The 19,865-nt window shown below is 41.6% G+C and overlaps 1 protein-coding gene across 1 annotated transcript in view; it reads left to right on the top strand.

Moving 5' to 3' along the window:
- Window positions 1-18,351, top strand: part of LOC148501486 (olfactory receptor 5AR1-like) — a 28,153-nt gene extending 9,802 nt beyond the window's left edge. Inside the window, exon 2 of the mRNA XM_088450423.1 lies at window positions 17,391-18,351. Coding sequence (XP_088306549.1) covers window positions 17,391-18,351 — 961 coding nt within the window. The remainder of the gene's footprint in view (window positions 1-17,390) is intronic.
- The last annotated feature ends 1,514 nt before the right edge of the window (window positions 18,352-19,865 follow it).

Genomic DNA, 19,865 nt, shown 5'->3' with positions numbered 1-19,865 from the left:
ACTTACATTTGAGTTTGGCCCTGCCTATACTTGATTTGATTCCAATTTATTTGATACACGTTCAGAATTGTTCCCTTTTTTAGGCTCCCAATATGCCCCTAGTTACGTATAAAGCCATAGTATGATGAAATAGGGCTTAGGGTAAACACTCCACCTATAGCTCTTATAATATTTTATTATTCTAGGGAGGAAAGTATTCACCCATTAAAAGCGTTTCTCTGAGTATTTCAAGCCTCCATACAAAGAGTCAATGATAATTTTAATTTTATGAATTACACCTCTCAGGGGAAAACAATTTATTGCTTACACAGTATAATAGGGAACTAGATTGTTGCAACCTCTTCACATTTTGCAGACATCTAGACCTTTATGGAAGTGATCCCATCTGTGTCAACACTATCTGTTCTATGCATTAACTCACTTTAGGTATGTAAAATATTTTTTTTAGAAAACTGCTATTCTGTAATTTTTTTAATATCATTTGTGTTCTAAATGTTGACCATAAATGTAACATGAAATCCTGCCAAATACACCTTAATGATTTGCAGCTCTTACCAATTGTAAATGTACTTTATTGGAGTAAGGTACAAGTTAATGACTCCACTTTGTCAATCTCAATTTTTTTTTACACTTTAATAGAATGTTTGCTTTATTATGTCAGTAATCAGACTCCTTCATATAGATCAACATCAGGTTATCAACTTATTAGCAATATGGTAATGGCCGTATTTCTGCATTTTAAAACTGAAAAGCAATGAACGCCAATTATAGACAAATAAATATAGTGTCAAAAGGATGTTTCAGACTTTTGGTTCAACAATAATAGAAACATAAATTAAAAGTACATCAACAATTGATAATGTCAAGTTGAAATGATTTAAAATGTATGAATACAATCAGCCACATTTCTGATTTCAATATATTTTTTCAACTAAGAGCAAGTAAAACACGATTCACAGCAATAAATTTTATTAATTAGATGTAGATCTGGGGAGTACTAAAGTGATTACTGTATTACTCAAAAAAATAACAGCTATGATTATTGTAATGAATGATGTGAGACAGCTTACATTGTCATACTCAGGAGGAAAATATCATATTATTTTACTTAAAAGAGATTCTAGTTTTATTGTTATGTTATTAGGATTTAATTATTGGACACTGTGGGAGTAAATATCCTTTAATAGGGTAGGAGTTAATAAAAGTGCAGATTTTTTGTTAATTTTGCAATGAGCTTGAAATCAGAAATTATTTTAAAAGGCAAATCCAACCTAATTTTGCCTTTAAAAATGTTGTTGCTTTAAATCCAGCAGAAAATTGTCATAACATCAGTACTTTTATAAACTCTTAGGGGGTTATGTAATAAGTGCCTTGATGAAGGAACTGGCATCATTTCAGTGAGTTCACCACTAATTTTAAAGCAACAATCAGTTATAATGCTGGTTTTGCCTTACAACTGATTGCCACTTTGAATTTAGCAGTGGACACTCCGAAATCATGCTGGTTACTTCCTCTCGAACTCTATTACATGGCCCCCTTACTCTATTACATTCCCCTTCGTATGTTACTCATGTCACAAATATAAATTAGAGACATAGCTTTTAATGGCAGATAAGAAGAACCACTCGGACTATCTAATCTGCCCATTGTTTTCCATAAAGGCTTTGGGCCGGATTCAATTAGATGCGAAAAACCGCGATCGGTGAAAAGCGTTCGCCGATGCAATGTTTTCGCCACATACAGCGCATCGCCCTATTCAATTCCAGGACGTTTTTGCATGTGCAAAAGGCCATAGGCTAAAACAGGTGTAAAATTTTCTCCATCCAGAGGCAGATGAAAAGTTGTGCAAAATCTCTATTTTGGGCTAAAATGTGGGGAATTGGCTCAGAACCCTTTGGACCCCCAACCCCCCCAAATGACTAATTATGAAGGAAAAAAACTTAATTCCCCCTAACAAAGGCATGTCATTTTTGGAGTGAAAATGTAAAAAGTGTTTCAAAATGGGTATAAAGTACTGGGTCTGGTATTTTGGGGGGCTGTATGGATGGGACAGGTGTTTTTAGGGTTGCAGGAGGCTGCAGCAGGCGTTTTTTTTAAAGTTTTTTAAAAGGCACTTTAGAGCCCCTAAAATATACTAGTACCCATCTAAATGTACCCCCAATTATCTACAACAGCTATTTTTCACAAAAGACATTGCTTTAAGTCATTTTCCACATTTATGCAAATACGTATATAACAGCCCTTTGACTCAATTTAAATACCCAAAATACTTTTATTAGAGCTATTAATACACTTGTATAATGATTTCCTGGGTTAGTTAGGCTTTTAATTATATACAAAATATGTTATGAACTTAATCTCTCCTCCATAATTGCATTTAAATCTGATATTATTCCTTGACTTTTTTATGTCATATTTTTGCTGGGACATTAGACTTTAAATAATGCAACATAATAATTATTATCATGTTTATGTATAATGTGATGATTTGTTTTTAGTTTAAACTCCCCCTTTTTTTAACATTTGTCTATATTGTTGTAATAATCTGTATTCATTACAACCTTAGGTGAATTGAGTTTGCTATCAGCTGAGCTCTAGGATAAACCACTAAAGAGTTAAATTGAACTTATTAATCAACCAATCATCCATGTCTTGGGGCTACTTATACTGCCCAAATAATGGGGGTGAGCAATCCAGCTTGAAAAAGGATACAGTCAGTATCCCAAACGCGTTGCTGCTCCCCCATCTGTGAACTGGAGACTAATTTTGGACCCGATATCATACACTGACCATTACCTGGTGAGCTGGCGGACTGGTGTTATAATATCCTCCCAGCCTGGAACTATAGAGCAAGTGGGCGACTGTGACACGTGAACTACTCGGCTCCAACGCTGCTCTGTACGGTAAGTGTCTCCAGCTCCTTCCATGCTGTGCTATTCTCGTTGCCCCCGGTGTACCAAGACGGCAGCTGTGAGTTTCCTGCGGCAGACTAATACATTCGTGCAGCATATTCCTTAACTACTGCAAGCCGCGAGCGTCCTGTGGCGGATGGCATACTGGACTGTTCTTTTCCCGCCCCATGGTACAGTCCTGAACACAGAGCGTCAGTGAGTATTCACTATTAAATATCCGCTGTGTCAGTTACGGACATACGAGACTTGAATGCACAGCAGTGAAAATTAAGGCTACAGATTCTCCCCTAAGACAGCTTATTTCCATCTTAAACAATGCCTGGTTATTCTTATTGAGAGGGGAACTGCTACATATATATCATTTTAAGGAAAACAGAAAAACTGATAACCACGCTCTAGTAATTCAAATCAGCAGCACCGTGTGAAAATTATAAATTTAATACAAGTACTGTATATATTAAAAACGAATATTTCCACAATTAATATACTAAATATCGCAGTAAAAAGTTATATGATTACATTCCCATCTAATTAGGTGATGTCAGCTGATTGCTATACATTCTTTATGTTGGAATCACAGAAAAAGTTATCTTGGGATAGATTCTGGTGTTGTTAATATTGGAAAATTGTATACATTAATATCCACAAAGTCTTGAATAATCCTAACCAATTAGCCGTGTCCGGCTAAGTGGATTAATTTGTAGGAGGTTCACCAATGGATGTAAAAGAATAGCAATCCCCCAGAGAAAGTTATAGGTTGCCAGTGTCCACTTTGTTCACAATGTTGTGAAATGAAACAAGCAGAAAAATGTATATCACATTCAATAATGCTTATACTAATTTTATCTGTGTGTGCACAACACATTCAATTTAGCTCTCCTCTTTTGAGGGGACATAATAACACTCACCCGGTTCTTGTATGTTAGACCAGAGGGGATGGACAAGATTGAGGATGGTTTGGGAGCACTGACAGTGCTGTGTTCAGAGCTCATCAGCCGCACGATGTAGGTAGCGGACACCGCTCTCCCGTCTCCTCTGTGTGTGAGCGCCGGTCCCAATGTTTGGGTCCCGGCGTGATCTGAGTGTACAGCCGGTATTGCCGGAGCAGAGATCACCGATAGCGTGGGCGCTCACGTGTCCGGAGCTTGGAGGTGTAAAATTTTCTCCATCCAGAGGCAGATTTAGGGCTAAAAATGTGGGGAATTGGCTCAGAACCCTTTGGACCCCACCCTATTGACTAATTATGAAGGAAAAAAACTTAATTCCCCCTAAAAAAGGCATGTCATTTTTTGGGTGAAAATGTAAAAAGTGTTTGAAAATGGGTATAAAGTACTGGGTCTGGTGTTTTGGGGTGCTGTATGGATGGGACAGGAGTTTTTAGGATAGCAGGAGGCTGCAGCAGGTGTTTTTTTAAGTTTTTTAAAAGGCACTTTAGAGCCCCAAAAATATGTTAGTACCCATCTGAGGGCCGTATTCAATTTGAGGCATTAAGTCCGGATTTGTGGTAATTTACCGCCGATGACATCATTGTCGCCTGTTTTAGTTTTCCTTTGAATTCAATTTGAAAGACTTTCCTCCTATGCGGAAAATTAATGCAATGTAATAGGCGGAAAAGTATCGGCTATGAATAGCAGGCGTTAAAAAGTGCAGAATTGGGGTTTTGGGGTGCAACATTGCGGGACCCCCCGTGCAGTCTTCAGATAGTCCCCCAAAGGTAAACTGTGTCAAAAAAATGTAAAAAACACTTTTGGAGACCCCAAAAAATCACTTTAATTTTGGGGGTGAAAAAAAAAATTGGGTGACAAAGTTAAAAACTAGCGAACTTTACTCTGGGGGGTCCCCAAGTTTGCCCCAAGTGTTTCTTTCATTGCAGCTGCTTGCGGCAGGTGGGTTTTTCACGATTTTTTTCAACTCACTTTAGCAACTTTAAAATATGCTGACCTCCAATTTCAAGTACTCGAAACCTGATGGGCATAGTTATATTTCCGAAAAAAAACTTGTAAATGCTCTTCTGCAGCACTTTCTTCCAAGCCCAATTTATGCACCTGCTGCGGCTATTACAAACCCCGACTTCAAGAGATAATAATGGGGGTACCCATAGTGGTCCCCTATGTCTAAACATCTTTAGGTAAGTATGTGTGAATGGGTAGGTGTGTGTAATAAAGTTATACTGGACACGGTGTGTGTTGTTTTTTTTTTAACTATTTATTTTACAGTGAAGTTACAAGTGCCGCATGTCTGCTGGCACTTGTAGTTCCACAAGTGCAAAATGTCAGGCATGCTGGCACTTGTAGTTACACTGTAAAGTACAATAGTCTTACATTATTTGGCCCCCCCATTACCCCCATACCCACTGCTCCAGGGGTATGGGGAAGAGCCCCGGGCTTCAGCGAAAACCTGGGGTGCTCGGGAGGGGGGGGGCTCCCCCGAGATCAAGGGCTTGCGCTGACCGACTTGGGGTGCTAATGCTTTGGACCTGGAGCCCCGGCGATTGGGTCTCTGGGCTGTGGCATTACACCCTGGTCGGTTGGGTCTGGTGCTGGTCTTAAATATAAGGGGTACCCCACGTCTTTTTTGCCCCCTATAATTAAAACCAGCACTAGTCCCTGCAGCCTGGTGTTGGTTTCTCAAATACGGTGGAACCCTACACATTTTGTTCCCCTGTATTTTTAGAAACCACCACTGGCTGCCAAGCCTGGGGCTGGTTTGGCTTTTGGAGGGGAGCCCTATGTCTTTTTATTTAAAACTTTTAACCCATTTTTTTTACAGGTATAAACACAACAGGAATTTTAGGGGAAAAATCCAGGAAACCCCCTAAAGATCACTATGGGTACCCCCATTTTTATCTCCTAAAGAAAGTCGGGATTTGTAATAGCCGTCGGTAGGTGCAATTTTGCTGAATTTTTAAAAAATTACTTTAGGGACTTAAAAATATGCTAGTACCCATTTTCATGTACCCCAAATTTGATGGGACCACTTAGAAAACTGAAAAAAAAACCTAACTGCTTTTCTGCATCACTTCTTCAAAGTCGGGAAAAAAACACCTGCCAAGGCTATTTAAAAACCCCGTCTTTCTTCTGCAGGCAAAAACGGGGGTACCCATAGTGATCCCCAAGGTCTGGACAACTTTAGGGGGATCCTACAATTTTTTCCCGAAAATTCCCGTTTTTTTTCGCCAATCTAAGTATCGCCGGGTCCCGTTTTCGCCTAGTTTGAAATTGAATACAGGGATGCGTGGGCATGCGCGTGATACTTTAACGCCGAAAAAACAGGCGAAGTCGGCATTAAGTCCGGGCCGCGTTAAATTATCGCAGCTCGGCTCTAATTGAATACGGGCCTAAATGTACCCCCAATTAACTACAACAGCTATTTTTCACAAAATAGATTGCTTTAGGTCATTTTTCCACACTTATGCAAATATGCATATAACAACCCTTTAACTCAATATAAACACCCAAAATACTTTTATTAGAACAATGTCACACCCCTCTGAAGAAATCCCTAGCTGGAGAAGAAACGCATTAGGGAAAATACACAATACTCCGCATCAGCTGATTGTTCACTTCAATTGCCAGCCACTATTGCGGACAAGATAAATTCAGCAAGCTCCGGACACGTGAGCGCCCCACGCTGTCGGTGATCTCTGCTCCGGCAAAACCAGCTGTACACTCAGATCACGCCAGGACCCAAACATTGAGACCGGCGCTCACACACAGAGGAGACGGGAGAGCGTTATTATAGCCCCGCAAAAGAGGACAGAGCTAAATTGAATGTGTTGTGCACACACAGATAAAATTAGTATAAGCATTATTGAATGTGATATACATTTTTCTGCTTGTTTCATTTCACAACATTGTGAACAAAGTGGACACAGGCAACCTATAACTTTCTCTGGGGGATTGCTATTCTTTTACATCCATTGGTGAACCTCCTACAAATTAATCCACTTAGCCGGACGCAGCTAATTGGTTAGGATTATTCAAGACTTTGTGGATATTAATGTATACAATTTTCCAATATTAACAACACCAGAATCTATCCCAAGATAACTTTTTCTGTGATTCCAACATAAAGAATGTATAGCAATCAGCTGACATCACCTAATTAGATGGGAATTTAATCATATAATTTTTTACTGTGATATTTAGAATATTAATTGTGGAAATATGTATTTTTTTCTATGTTTATAATATACTTGTGTTAAATTTATATATTTATATTAATTTTCACACGGTGCTGCTGATTTGAATTACTAGAGCGCGGTTATCAGTTTTTCTGTTTTCCTTGTATGCTTATTGGTTTGCCACCATTGGTATAACTGCTGCTCATTATTAGTATATTAATCCATATATCAACAATCAACTAGACTGAGAGAAATTTTCTTCAGAATTCCATTCCTAGTTTACATCTTTATTAACCAATTGTTACACTTGATTGCTATCCATTCCAGCGCCTCAGACTTTATCTCCTTTTTTCCATATACTGTATATCCTTTGACAGATTCTCCGGGATTACCATCCAAAATAACTTATTTGTATCAGCTGAATAGATACCTGTTCCTCTATTGGATACAATTTTTGATACATTTATTTTGGACATTTGTTTTGTTTTTATTGAGTTTTTATTATTATTATTTTTTCATTTTACACTCTGTATAAGAGTCTGATCAACTGTTACTGCTAAATGTTTTTATGTCTAATAAGACTCATGGTGCTAATTAACTATTTACATACATTTAATGTGTTTTTGCATGTTCACAAATAACATTTAAATACATTTATATTTATATCACACATGTTTGCTGTTCTGATGTCCCAGCTTAAATATTAAGGTGCAGTAATATTTTTCCATGTTTTTAATGGGGTACAGACTGATATCCCCAAAATAAACTGTCGTTTTCGCTAGTTTCACCATTCGTTGAATTTGCACATCTACGTTTTCGCCTGTTTTGGAATTGAATAGGGTGAAAAGCAGGAGTTTGCATACTGAAAGTACTCGATAACTTCGCCGCCAACAGGCGAATGAGGCGAAAAGATTACAGCAGTGAATGCTTTTCGCCAGCAGCGACTAATCACCTCTAATTGAATTCGACCCTTAGATGTTGGGGACATAGAATGCAGGTGCACATTCTAGGTACTAATAACAATGATAGACAAAAAAATCCTGATATCCTGATAAACTCTACAATTAACATGGAGTATAAGTGAGGTTCTTAGTACATGTTTGGTCAAAAATGTCTGCCCATCCACCTCGTCAAGGTGAACCCCATAAGATGGGTCCCTAACATCTCTAATACTAACACATTACGTTAAATGTATCCAGGACTTACCTGTAATAGTGCCCATTCTAATATGTAGACAGAAATGCAGGAACCTGGGCTAATGATTAAAAACACCTAAGGGCAGATGGGTGGGGTACAAATTCCAAATAGAAGGAGTCTCATTCTTCAAGTGTACAAAATATACACAAATATAGTAGTAAGAGGGGGGACTTGGACTGCATGCTGAGACTTGTAGTACAATGCAGGGGACATAGAATGCAGGCGCACACTCTAGGTACTAAGAACAATGATAGACAAAAAAGGCCTGATAAACTTAGATGTTATCTGATACTTAGCTTGTGCAGAGATTTAGTGTAAACCTGTTTCTTCTCAAGCAGGTTTAAATTGCCCCAACCTATATACTATTCTTTCAATAAAGTAATTTCTCCTCAACCTTCCCCTAAACCTGTTTACTTACAGTAAGCAGGGGTGGTTTGGCCATAGACTTCACCAGGACTTTCCCCGGTGTGCCGTACCATGTTGGGGCCACTAAAATCTTTTTTTTTCTGCTTTTTTTTTTTTAACGTGTCCCGGCCAACTGATTGGGGGGCAGCCTGGCCTCAGCTCATGTTAACTGAGCTGGAGAGCGGCCTCGCCTCCAATCACTGCAGCAGCCAATCACTGTGGCTGCCTGAGACTGATGACCCAGCAGTCCCACCCAACCAGGACACGCCACCCCACCTGCACCATACCTCACCGCACCTCACGCCACTCTCCGGTTCCTGGACCATTTTCAGCTCCTGCCTCCCAGATCCCAGCCGCAGCCGGAGCTGAGGTGCTGCTATGGCTTTGGACACTGCCCAGTGAGTGTGCGGGGGCCTGGGCATGGAACAAACTCAGGTAAGTGCTCCCATCCTGTGCTCCCATCCCTGTGGCTCCCCGTAATTCAGCCCAGTGTCCCTCAAACCCCCACAATATCACTGCCCCCCTCCCCAATCCCAGTGTATCCCCTTTCCCTCCACAACCAGCCCCCTTCTCATTGCTCCATCACTTAAAATTCTCCAGCCAGCCCACCTCATTGTGCTCAGTGTTTTCCCTTCCCATCCAGCCCAGTGCACCCGCATCTCACTGTACCTTCATCTAGCCCAGTGTTCCTCTCATATATCACTATCTCTTTCCTCCAACGCCCCCCTCCCCATCCAGGCCAATGTTCTCCCTCCCTGTGAACAATGCAGCCCCCACTTTATCATCCCCATCATTATGACCACTGGGTTGGGTACATACCGTACGGGATATCAGTGTTCGTAATCCCGGCGGTCAAAATCCTGACATAGTCATCCTGACAGGGTTAGATACCGACACCTGTCGTTATCCTAAACCCCCCTTTCCGTACCCCTAACCTGGGCATGGAACATACCGAGGTAAGTGCTACCATCTACCATTCCTGGTGTCTAAACCTCCCTCTAAGTGCCTAACCTAACCTCCCTTTCCCTGCACCCTAAACTAACACTCCCCCTTAGTGCCTAACCCTCCCCCTAGTGCCTTACCCCACTACTGACCTTCAGGATTCCAGCAGCCAGGATGCTGGTGCTGGGACTCTGACAGGTGTTGGGATTCTGGCACCGGCATTCTGACCACTGGAATCCTCGCAGTCGGTATTATGACCTTATCCCGAACCGCTTGTAAAATTAGAAGAAAAGGCTGGGGGACAATAAACTTCAATAAAATACCAATTCTAGAAACCATATAATTGATACAAATGGTACCATATTAGCAAATAGATTTTATTAATATAAAATTGTTAGATCAAAAAAACTCACATTTTGCCCTGCCCCAAAACTTCTGTTACTATGTATTATCTGGTTGAACCCTTATTGCATGGTGATGATGTTGGCTTTATTCCTAGGCAATCAGGCGGCTTCCGGACCACGTGTTCTCCTGCATGAATAGTGAATACCGACACTGCCTGTCCAGGAAGGATCAGTTTCTTCAGAGGTTCCCCATTGCAGAGAAACCACAAAAAGGTAAGGTGTATTTTTATTTAGCACAGACAAAAAATAGCATAGATTTTTTTTTTACACATTTTGCTCTACTTGGTCTAGGCCCATGACTTGCATGACAGGCAGCTTACTGATGTCTGTCATAGCAAGCAAAGTGGCCCACGGAGGATCTCTTCACATTGCAAGATGAGACCATCCTTGTCTTGTGAGCCAGAGGTCCCCTTGCGATGGGGGGAGTTAGAAAGGCCCCTCTCACCCACTGAATAGATACTGTGCACATCCGCAGGGTGTCTATTCACTGGAGAGAGAGAGACTGGGGACATACCCAGAAGATCCTGGAGCGCTGGGAATGCCCCAAGTGTGACAAAAACAAGAGGAGTGGCTCGCTGCCATGGTATTTTACATGACACGCCCCTTCTCATAAGGACACGCCCCTTTTGCAGACGCACACTTGAGGCGCAAGAAAAGTCCTTCTGTTGATCTTTCAGTTAGCCAACGTGGGCCTCTTTCTCAAATTTTTCCAGGGCCACTTTCAATTCCCAATCTGCCCCTGACAGTAAGTATAATACATCTGTTGCTCTTCAGAATGCTTTCCTTTTGTACCTTGTTAACACCATTCATACATTTGGAAACCTCTATCATATACTGTGCATCTACAGAAGTGCATACTTTCAGCACCAGTAGCAATAGCACAAATAAAAATATTAAAGAGCACAAGTTCAAGTATAGATGCCCAGAGGAAGAGGAGAGAGAGAGCCAGTATGAGTACCTGTCAGACAGCAGGAAGTGGCTGTACTCCTCCGTCTCCTTGGCACAGTACAGCTCGCGGGAGCCCCTGGGTGCAGGGCTAGTGCAAGGTTTCTTGGCACCCTAGGCATTTCTTCAACCTTGCACCCTCCCCCCCCCTCGGATAGCTACACAAGCCCATATGCAGTGCCCCTTATACAGTGCCTCAGTAGTGCCCCTTATACAGTGCCCCCAGTAGTGGTCCCCCTTTGCAGTGCCCCTTATATATTGCCCCAGGTACTGGTCCCCCTATGCAGTGCCCCTTATATAATACCCCCAGTAGTAGTCCCCCTTATATAGTGACTCCAGTACTAACCCCCCAGCAGTGCCCCTAGTAGTAGTCCCCCCTAGCAGTGCCCCCAGTTATAGCCCCCCACCTATGCAGTGCCCCCAGCAGTAATCCCCACCTATGCAGTGCCCCCAGCAGTAATCCCTACCTGTGCAGTGCCCTCAGTAGTGGTCCCACCAGTGCAGTGCCCCAAGTAGTAGTCCCCCCAGCAAGCCCCCAGTAGTGGTCCCACAAGTGCCTCCAATAGTAGTCCTTCCAGTAGTGCCCCCAGTAGTAGACCCCGCAGCAGTAGTCCCCCCCAGCAATGCCCCCAGTAGTAGTCCCCCCCAGCAATACCCCCAGTAGTGGTCCCCCCAGCAGTGCCCCCAGTGGTAGTCCCCCCCAGCAATGCCCCCAGTAGTAGCCCCCCAGCAATTCCTCCAGTAGTAGTCCCCCCCAGCAATGCCCCAGTAGTGGTCCCCCCAGCAGTGCCACCAGTGGTAGTCCCCCCAGCAATGCCCCCAGTAGTAGCCCCCCAGCAATACCCCCAGTAGTAGTCCCCCCCAGCAATGCCCCAGTAGTAGCCCCCAGCAGTGCCCCCAGTGGTAGTTCCCCCCCAGTAGTGCCTCCAGTGGTAATTCCCCTCTATGCAGTCCCCGTAGTAGTAGTAAACACCCCCCCCCCTGCCAGACAGACACAAAATAAGATACGCTTACCTTAATCCATGCTCCGGCATCTGCTCCTCCATCCAGCATACTCCCGGGCCGGCCCGCTCTGCATGATGGGACAGACGTCATGACATATCTCCCATCAACTACTGCGGTAGCCGGAAGAGCCCAGCTCTGGCAGTGGGCACAAGGCAAGCAGCCGATGAGAATCTATCTGACTCTCATCGGCTGCTAAAACAAACTCACAGCTGCCGGTGCCCGCGGTTGTGTGTTTGTTATACTAGTAGTGTAGTGCGGACTGCACTTATGTGCCGTCCACACTACCACCCTGCCTGGGTGACTAACAGATGCTAGAGGTCCAGTAGGACCTCAAGCATATGTCTCCTGCTAGGCGGCGGCCATTTTTGGAGGGCCATTTTCAGCAGATTTCATGCGGACGGCTAGTCCGCATGGAATCTGCAATCACCGCGCCCCACAAGCCTCCATGCCCCCAAGCCACTGCGGGGTCTGCGGGGGCGGCAGTTATGCTACAGATTGCAGGAGTCAGTGACAGGTGTATTTTAAATTTTTTTAAAAATGCCCTAAAATTACTCATTATGCTTACCCCCATTTTATGTACCTCTAATTTAACTAGAGCATTACTTTTGGCCAAAGAAAATTGCTTTCTAGCATTTTTTCACTGTTATATAAAAATGCATATAACAGCCATTTGACACAATTTAAGAACCCCAAACTTTTTGATTATGGCCACTAACAGACTTATATACTGTTACCCAATATTAGTTTACCTTTTTTTTGGTTACAGGCTGATTTCCTTATTTTAACCTGTACTTTTTTTACCTGTCATCCCTGCATGAATTATCATGCGAATATTGTTTCGCCGGTTTTGCAATAGGATTGCACGAGAAACGGAAGTGCGCACACATGTGATAAGCGACAAATTTGTGCAATGGGTCCGAAAAGTTTTCTCCAGAGAAAACTTATCATTATTAAGGCTAATTGGATACGCTCCTTACCATTAAGCAGTAATTTAGGTGGCAAAACTAAATACACATTACTAGAGCCTGGGTGTGGACAGAGCAAATGAAACATTCATTTTTCTTTTTTTCATTATTTTTTATACCACATAAAGCATTGTACGATTACTGTGACCTTGACAGTTCATACAGTACAATTATTTGGTAAGTTAGTCTTACCATTCTACTGCATAACATGGAAGCTATTAACATTTTAAAAGTCCAGCTGTAAAGAGAAAAAATGCATCCCTTAAAATAATTTAGGACAAGATTTTGGCCATAAATGGAGACTTTAGGGGATATATTTACTAAAGTGCTGGTGTATAGAAGTGGAGTTGTCAACCAATCAGATTCTACTAATAATTTATCTAGCACCTTCTATAAAATAATAGCTAGAATCTGATTGGTTGCTATGGGCAAGACCAAACCCACACTTTAGTAAATATACCCAATAACCTTTGTTTGATGTACTACTGGTGGGATATTTAAGTAGTGATTTGGATTTTTACTTGCCTCGAACCTTATATAGTACCAGTAGTTTATCTTGCAGACCATGTACTTGTACAGATATGCCCAGCTATATTGTTTTTGCTGGTGTGGTGAATTGCGCCACCCATAGCATGAGATGCGCACCTGCGAGTGGATACACGCACTACATACGCGATTGCACCTTCTTAGGAATGCATAGTGCCATCACGTGCACGCCATAGTGTAGCATATGCAGGCATGGAGAATTGCATGGCGCAATGCATGCGCACATTTGTGGCACAATCAACCACAATGTAACTGGGCGCTTCTGTATGTCAAGGACACAGGGATTGAACTTGCTAAGCATGGAGCTATACTGTTTGTTTTAATCTCTGTGTGTCGGCACTATAACTTTGTTAAAGCATCATGTTTAAACTAAAGTTATAATGCTCACCCGGTTACAATACTTTAACTAAATTGGCACTGTGTCGGCATACTCTGCTCAAAATCATGCTGCCGACAAAGTGGTTGTCGACATTGTGAATGTTGGATATGTATCTACCTCCATGGTAGAGAAGAGTACACTAAGGGCCTGATTCAGAGATGTACGTTCATCCAATGATGACCGTACATCTCCGATGTTTCCGGGTCTGTGTCTGCGCATGTGCTGAACGGGTCCTGCGATTATGCTCTCATACCCCCCCCTCCTCCCAAGCCGCGGCATGATTGACATGCGGCAGCATTTGGGGGTGGAGCGGTGCCGTGGATAGTCACCATCCCCGGAAATGAGGGTTGCTCGCCCCGTTTTCCGGGAGGGATGTGGCCAGTGTCTGCATTGACGAATGCAGATTCCTGGCCTTTGCACTGACCAGCACACGGTCTGTCATGATGGTTGCAATGGTGATTGCAAATGACACCTTCTTCTGCATTTGCATTATAATGGATGGAATTGCAAAGCTGCTTGTGTGCATCTGTGTAATTCTGTCCATCTCTGAATCAGGACCTATGTGTATTACATCCTGGTTTTGTAAGATCAGTGTTTTCTTTTATTTTTTCCCATCAGAGAAAATATAACTTGTAAATGGGATTTTCCTAACGTAAATGGGTGGACACACGAGAACATGGATCTGACAAGCTGCCAAAATATTAACTTCTTCACAGCTCACACCACAAATGTTCTTTCTTTGTGATAACTGTCAGGTCCCATTCTTGTAAAGTCACTTACTTACCCTCCGCTCTCTCCATGAGTCTCATATGTACTGAATGTTTCACTGTTAGCACTATGGAGTCACCATTTAAAAAGCATTCCTCTTTTTGAACATAGTAATGTTCTCTTATTCCACAGATAAAGGGTTTTTCAAACCACAAAATGGGCAGGTTGAATCTTGTGCTGCTGGGTAACAAAAATGTCCCCAGTTCATATTATGCCACATTGTACTGCCTCCAGTTAATATTATGCCACATTGTACTGTCTCCAGTTCATATTTTGCCACATTGTACTGCCTCCAGTTCATATTATGCCACATTGTACTGGCCCCAGTTCATATTATGCCACATTGTACTGCCTCCACTTCATATTATGCCACATTGTACTCTCTCCAGTTAATATTATGCCACATTGTACTGCCCCCAGTTCATATTATGCCACATTGTACTGTCCCCAGTTCATATTATGCCACATTGTACTGCCTCCAGTTCATATTATGCCACATTGTATTGTCCCCAGTTCATATTATGCCACATTGTACTGTCTCCAGTTCATATTATGCCACATTGTACTGCCTCCAGTTCATATTATGCCACGTTGTACTGCCTCCAGTTCATATTATGCCACATTGTTCACTACATCTCCAGCTCACTTTAATGGGCTATAATCAAGGAGGAGCCTATTGTCTGACAGTGGCAAGCTCACTGATTAGCTCAGCTGTGTCTGTGAGAGGTGAAGCGAGAGCTTGAGAGAAGGATCATATCTGTATGGAGTTTTACTAAGAGAGAGAGAGACAGAGACAGCCACATATATAAGCACTGATGAGTCCCCCTTTCAGGCTGTGCAATGGACCAGACACAATTGCTTAGTAGGAAATTCCGGGAACTTGACCTGGGTCTGGGGCCCTCAAAGCCTCTTGGTCCCATAGCAATGGCACCCATTACACACACTATAGCTATGCCCATGTCTATGGCTCTTAATACCTGCCTCTTGGACAACTACATATCTGGATCCTTAGCTATTCACTGTAAGTTTTCTTATTTGAGACCTCATGCTCATCTTAAAGGTAAATGTAAAGGCATTTATCACCTTCATAAAGTAAGGAATACACTTTTTTTCTATTGACATGACTCTTGAATATAAAATTGGACTATACTATCTACACACACTAGTAGTAGCTTAGTGGTCTTTGTCTATCAGTCCACTGTGGAATTTATGCAATAATTAAATAGAAGTAATTAATAATTCCAGAATTGTGCTGTTACTTTGTTTTTTTATTTTTCGTTTTGATAACAATTCCATTTCTGATATGTATTTCTATAAACAGGCACCTCATCAAGAGCAGTCATTCATTCTGGTAGCAAAGATATTAATTCCAGGGATTATGGCAACATGTACTGTATATATCATGGCACATGTACAGATGTGTCCCCATACAATAAGCCTCAATAAGCCATGCGACACAAGACAACTGGCCTGAGTGAGCCGCCAGGTGATGTGTGGCTTGGCTTGTGCCGAGCATCTTTTTCCCATACTTTTCACCCAAAAATGCATCTAAGGGGTTAATTTTTCAAGCAGTGAAATGTGTGGAGAAGTGGACCAGTGGAGAAGTTGCCCATAGTAACCAATCAGCTCCTTCCTATTATTTTATAGACTGTACTTGATAAATTCTACTTCAAAGCTGATTGTTTGCTATTAGCAACTTCTCCACTGGTTTACTTCTCCAAACTTTTCACTGCTTGATAAATAGACTCCATAGTGGTCTATTTACTAAGCAGTGTTAGGAGACAGAGTGAAAAGTGATAAGAAAGTGATAAGGTGCCAGCCAATCAGCTCCCAACTGTCATTTTTCAAACACAGCCTGTGAGATGACAGTTGGGAGCTGATTGGCTGGCACCTTATCACTTTCTTATCACTTTTCACTCTGTCTCCTAACACTGCTTAGTAAATAGACCCCTTAGTCACAATTGAATGTGATAAACTGCTTCATGACACTGCAGAGTCGTACATGACCAGGCGCGCGGAGAAGGGCAGTTTGGAGTGACTACAGCAATAGTGTATGATGGCATATCTGTATTTATAAATCACAGTTGACAAAGAAGAATGTTTATTACTACTATAAAGAGCATTCAGTACATAAACCAGTCACTGTAGATTAGCAAAACATTCTAGTACAGTATATTCTGACATCTGGATTTTGTATTATTAAATTGTTGATTCAAATAAATAAATAAATCACATGACATGACAGCCCATTTTACTAATGTATTGAATATCCATTACATTAATTTAGAAATGATGTTTCGGAAATTGCAGATTTGTAGGAGAAAGCAAAAAAAATAACAACATACAGCACCAAGTGGACAAAGGGCAGAAATACAAAAGAAAGCTTTTATTCCAGACTCCAGTAATTGCTATTAGACACTTGTGGGTAAATTTACTAAAGTGAGAGTTTTTAGAAGTGGAGATGTTGCCCATAGCAACCAATCAAATTATACATATCATTTATCTAGCACCTTCTAGAAAATAACAGCTAGAATCCGATTGGTTACTATGGGCAACATCTCCACTTCTAAAATCCCTCACTTTAGTAAATATACCCCATAATCTCATTTCCTCCTCCACGAAACCCAACACTTGCTCCAGGCATCCTACTAACACTGCTAGTTTGTAAACCTACTTGTGAAATGTGGGGATCATTTCATATATATCACACAAAATACAAAGTACAATGTCTGTAGCAAACTTGCGGAATGTTGTGTTTACCTTTATTGGTTATAATAACAATGTTTCTCTCACTTCTAGATCATTTTGTGGAAATTCCATGTTGGTAATGAAGTTGGAAAGCAAATTCAATGCAACCAGTTTCTTTATCAAAGGCCTGTCAGACATCCCAGAGCTCCAAATTCCCGTATTCATTATATGCTTGTTTATTTACTCTAGTATTATATTTGGGAATATAACAATTTTTATCATTATTTTAGGAAATTCACACCTACACATTCCCATGTATATATTTTTAATGAACCTTTCAGCAGTAGACATCATTTATGCTTCAAATATTTTGCCTAATCTCTTGAATATCCTCCACACACAGCACAATGCAATTTCTTTCTATGGGTGTATGACACAGATGTACTTCTACATTGCTCTGACTTGTACAGAAATCCTCCTGTTAGAGGTTATGGCATATGATCGCTATTTGGCTATCTGTCATCCGCTTCAATATTGTCTATTAATGCGCTTAACACGCTGCGCTGGGCTTGCAATTACCGCATGGACCGTTAGTTTCCTAATCACAATTGGTAATACTGTGGTTGTGTCAAAACTATCCTTTTGTGATTCACATATCGTTGACCATTTTTATTGTGACATCGCACCTGTATTGAAATTGACCTGCAGTGATATATACAATGTAGAAATTATTAACTATATTGAAGGAGTACTTGTGACGTTCAATGCATTTATCTTTACAATAATTTCTTACATGTTTATTATCGCTACTATTCTGAAGATAAAATCTGCAGAAGGTCGACTTAAAGCATTTTCTACCTGTTCTTCCCACCTAATCTGTGTAATTATTTTTTATGGGACTTTAATCTGTATGTACATGAGACCCACATCAAGTTATTCACCAGAACGGGACAAGTTTTTTGCTCTTTTATCTGGTGTGTTAATTCCAATATTGAATCCTGTTATTTATAGCTTGAAAAATCATGAATTTAAAGTTGGTTTAAAGAAACTTATGAACAAGAAGTTGTATTAAAAATTAAAATTAATGACTAATTATTGTCTTAGGAGTTTTATAATACAGACTGTGTAAAATATTATTTTACATTTTCTTAAAAACCCATGAAATGTTGGCAGCAAAGAGGCATAATATCATTGCAGACAGCCTGGTGCCATAGTAATGAGTGTTGCTGACTCACAACATTGAAGTCATGGGCTCTATTTCAACCTGGTCACCATCTGTATAGAGGGGGTCATTCAGACCCGCTCGTGAGGGAAGTTCGCTCGCAAGCGGGTCGATGTTTGGCGAATGCGCATGTGCACGACGGAGGGAGCTCTGTTGTGCGCTTACGCGAGACCCGGCGAGCGACGAGAAATACGTCGCTCGGGTTCTCGCACCAAAGGGGGCATGCTGTCGATGGTGACTGACAGCACGCCCCCTTTGGTGGGCGTGCCGGGGGCGTGGCTGCCAGACGGAGGCGTTCCCATGGGAACGCCTACCGTCTGAGTCCGGCCCCACTGACATCAGTAATGTTGTCAGTGGGAGTGATTTTGGCTCTGATAGAGCCAAAATCACCCCTGGGCTTGCGGAAGCGAGACCCTACTGCAGGGTCTTGTCGCAAGCCCGATGGTCGCGATGGTCTTTGACCATCGCGACCATCATCATGGACGCTCGCATAAGCTGTGGGTGGTAACTGACAGCTATGCAAGCGTCCATGAGGCCGCTCCAAAAACAGGTAGAAGGGCCCTGATTCAGAGCGAGCGCTCTGGTCAGAGCATTCAGCTCTGAATCAGGCCCAGAATGTGTATGTTCTTCACGTGTTTGCATGGGGTTCCTCCCATAGACCAAAAACAAACTGGTTATTTAACATTACTGTGTGTTGAGGAGATTTAAACCAGTGGTTCTAATCGCCAGTCTTTTAAGTACCTGTAGCAGGTCATGTTTTGTGGATATCTTTAATCAAATGCACAGATGAGATATTTTGCTGCGCCATTAAATATCCCACCTGTATCCACAGACAGAAATCCTCAAAACATGACCTGTTTTGGACAATTGGTGGTAGGAGCTGAGAACCACTGGTTTAGACTATAAACTCCATTAGAGCAGGAACAGTTATGAATGATAAAACCATCTTTGTAAAGTGCTGCAATATAAATAATATGTGTGCTAAATAAATTACGTGTAACATTATTAATAATAATAATAATAATAATAATAACACGAGATAAAAGCTTACGAAATTATTTCTTTATGCTTAGAATGTCGTATAACTATCAGAATTTCACATACCTGGAACAACGTATTGTGTAATACTCAATGGAGTACAAGAATATAAGGCTAACTGTAATGTACAGTAATTTACTAATGTAGATCATGTGTTCTATTTCGGATCAATATGGGATCGTCAAATCCAGATACCGGAAGACCGTCAGCAGTGAAGATCCCGACAAGGTAAGTAACTAACTATCCCTAACCTTACCCCCCAACCTTAACCCACCTTTAGGGGTGCCTAACCCTAACCTCCTCCCTAGTGTATAACCTTAACCCCC

Source organism: Taudactylus pleione, unplaced genomic scaffold (genome assembly GCF_031769625.1).
Source record: "Taudactylus pleione unplaced genomic scaffold, aTauple2 ptg000518l, whole genome shotgun sequence".
Classification (NCBI taxonomy): Eukaryota; Metazoa; Chordata; class Amphibia; order Anura; family Myobatrachidae; genus Taudactylus; species Taudactylus pleione.
The sequence above is the reverse complement of the archived record's forward strand: the minus strand, read 5'-3'. Positions and strand labels throughout refer to the sequence as shown.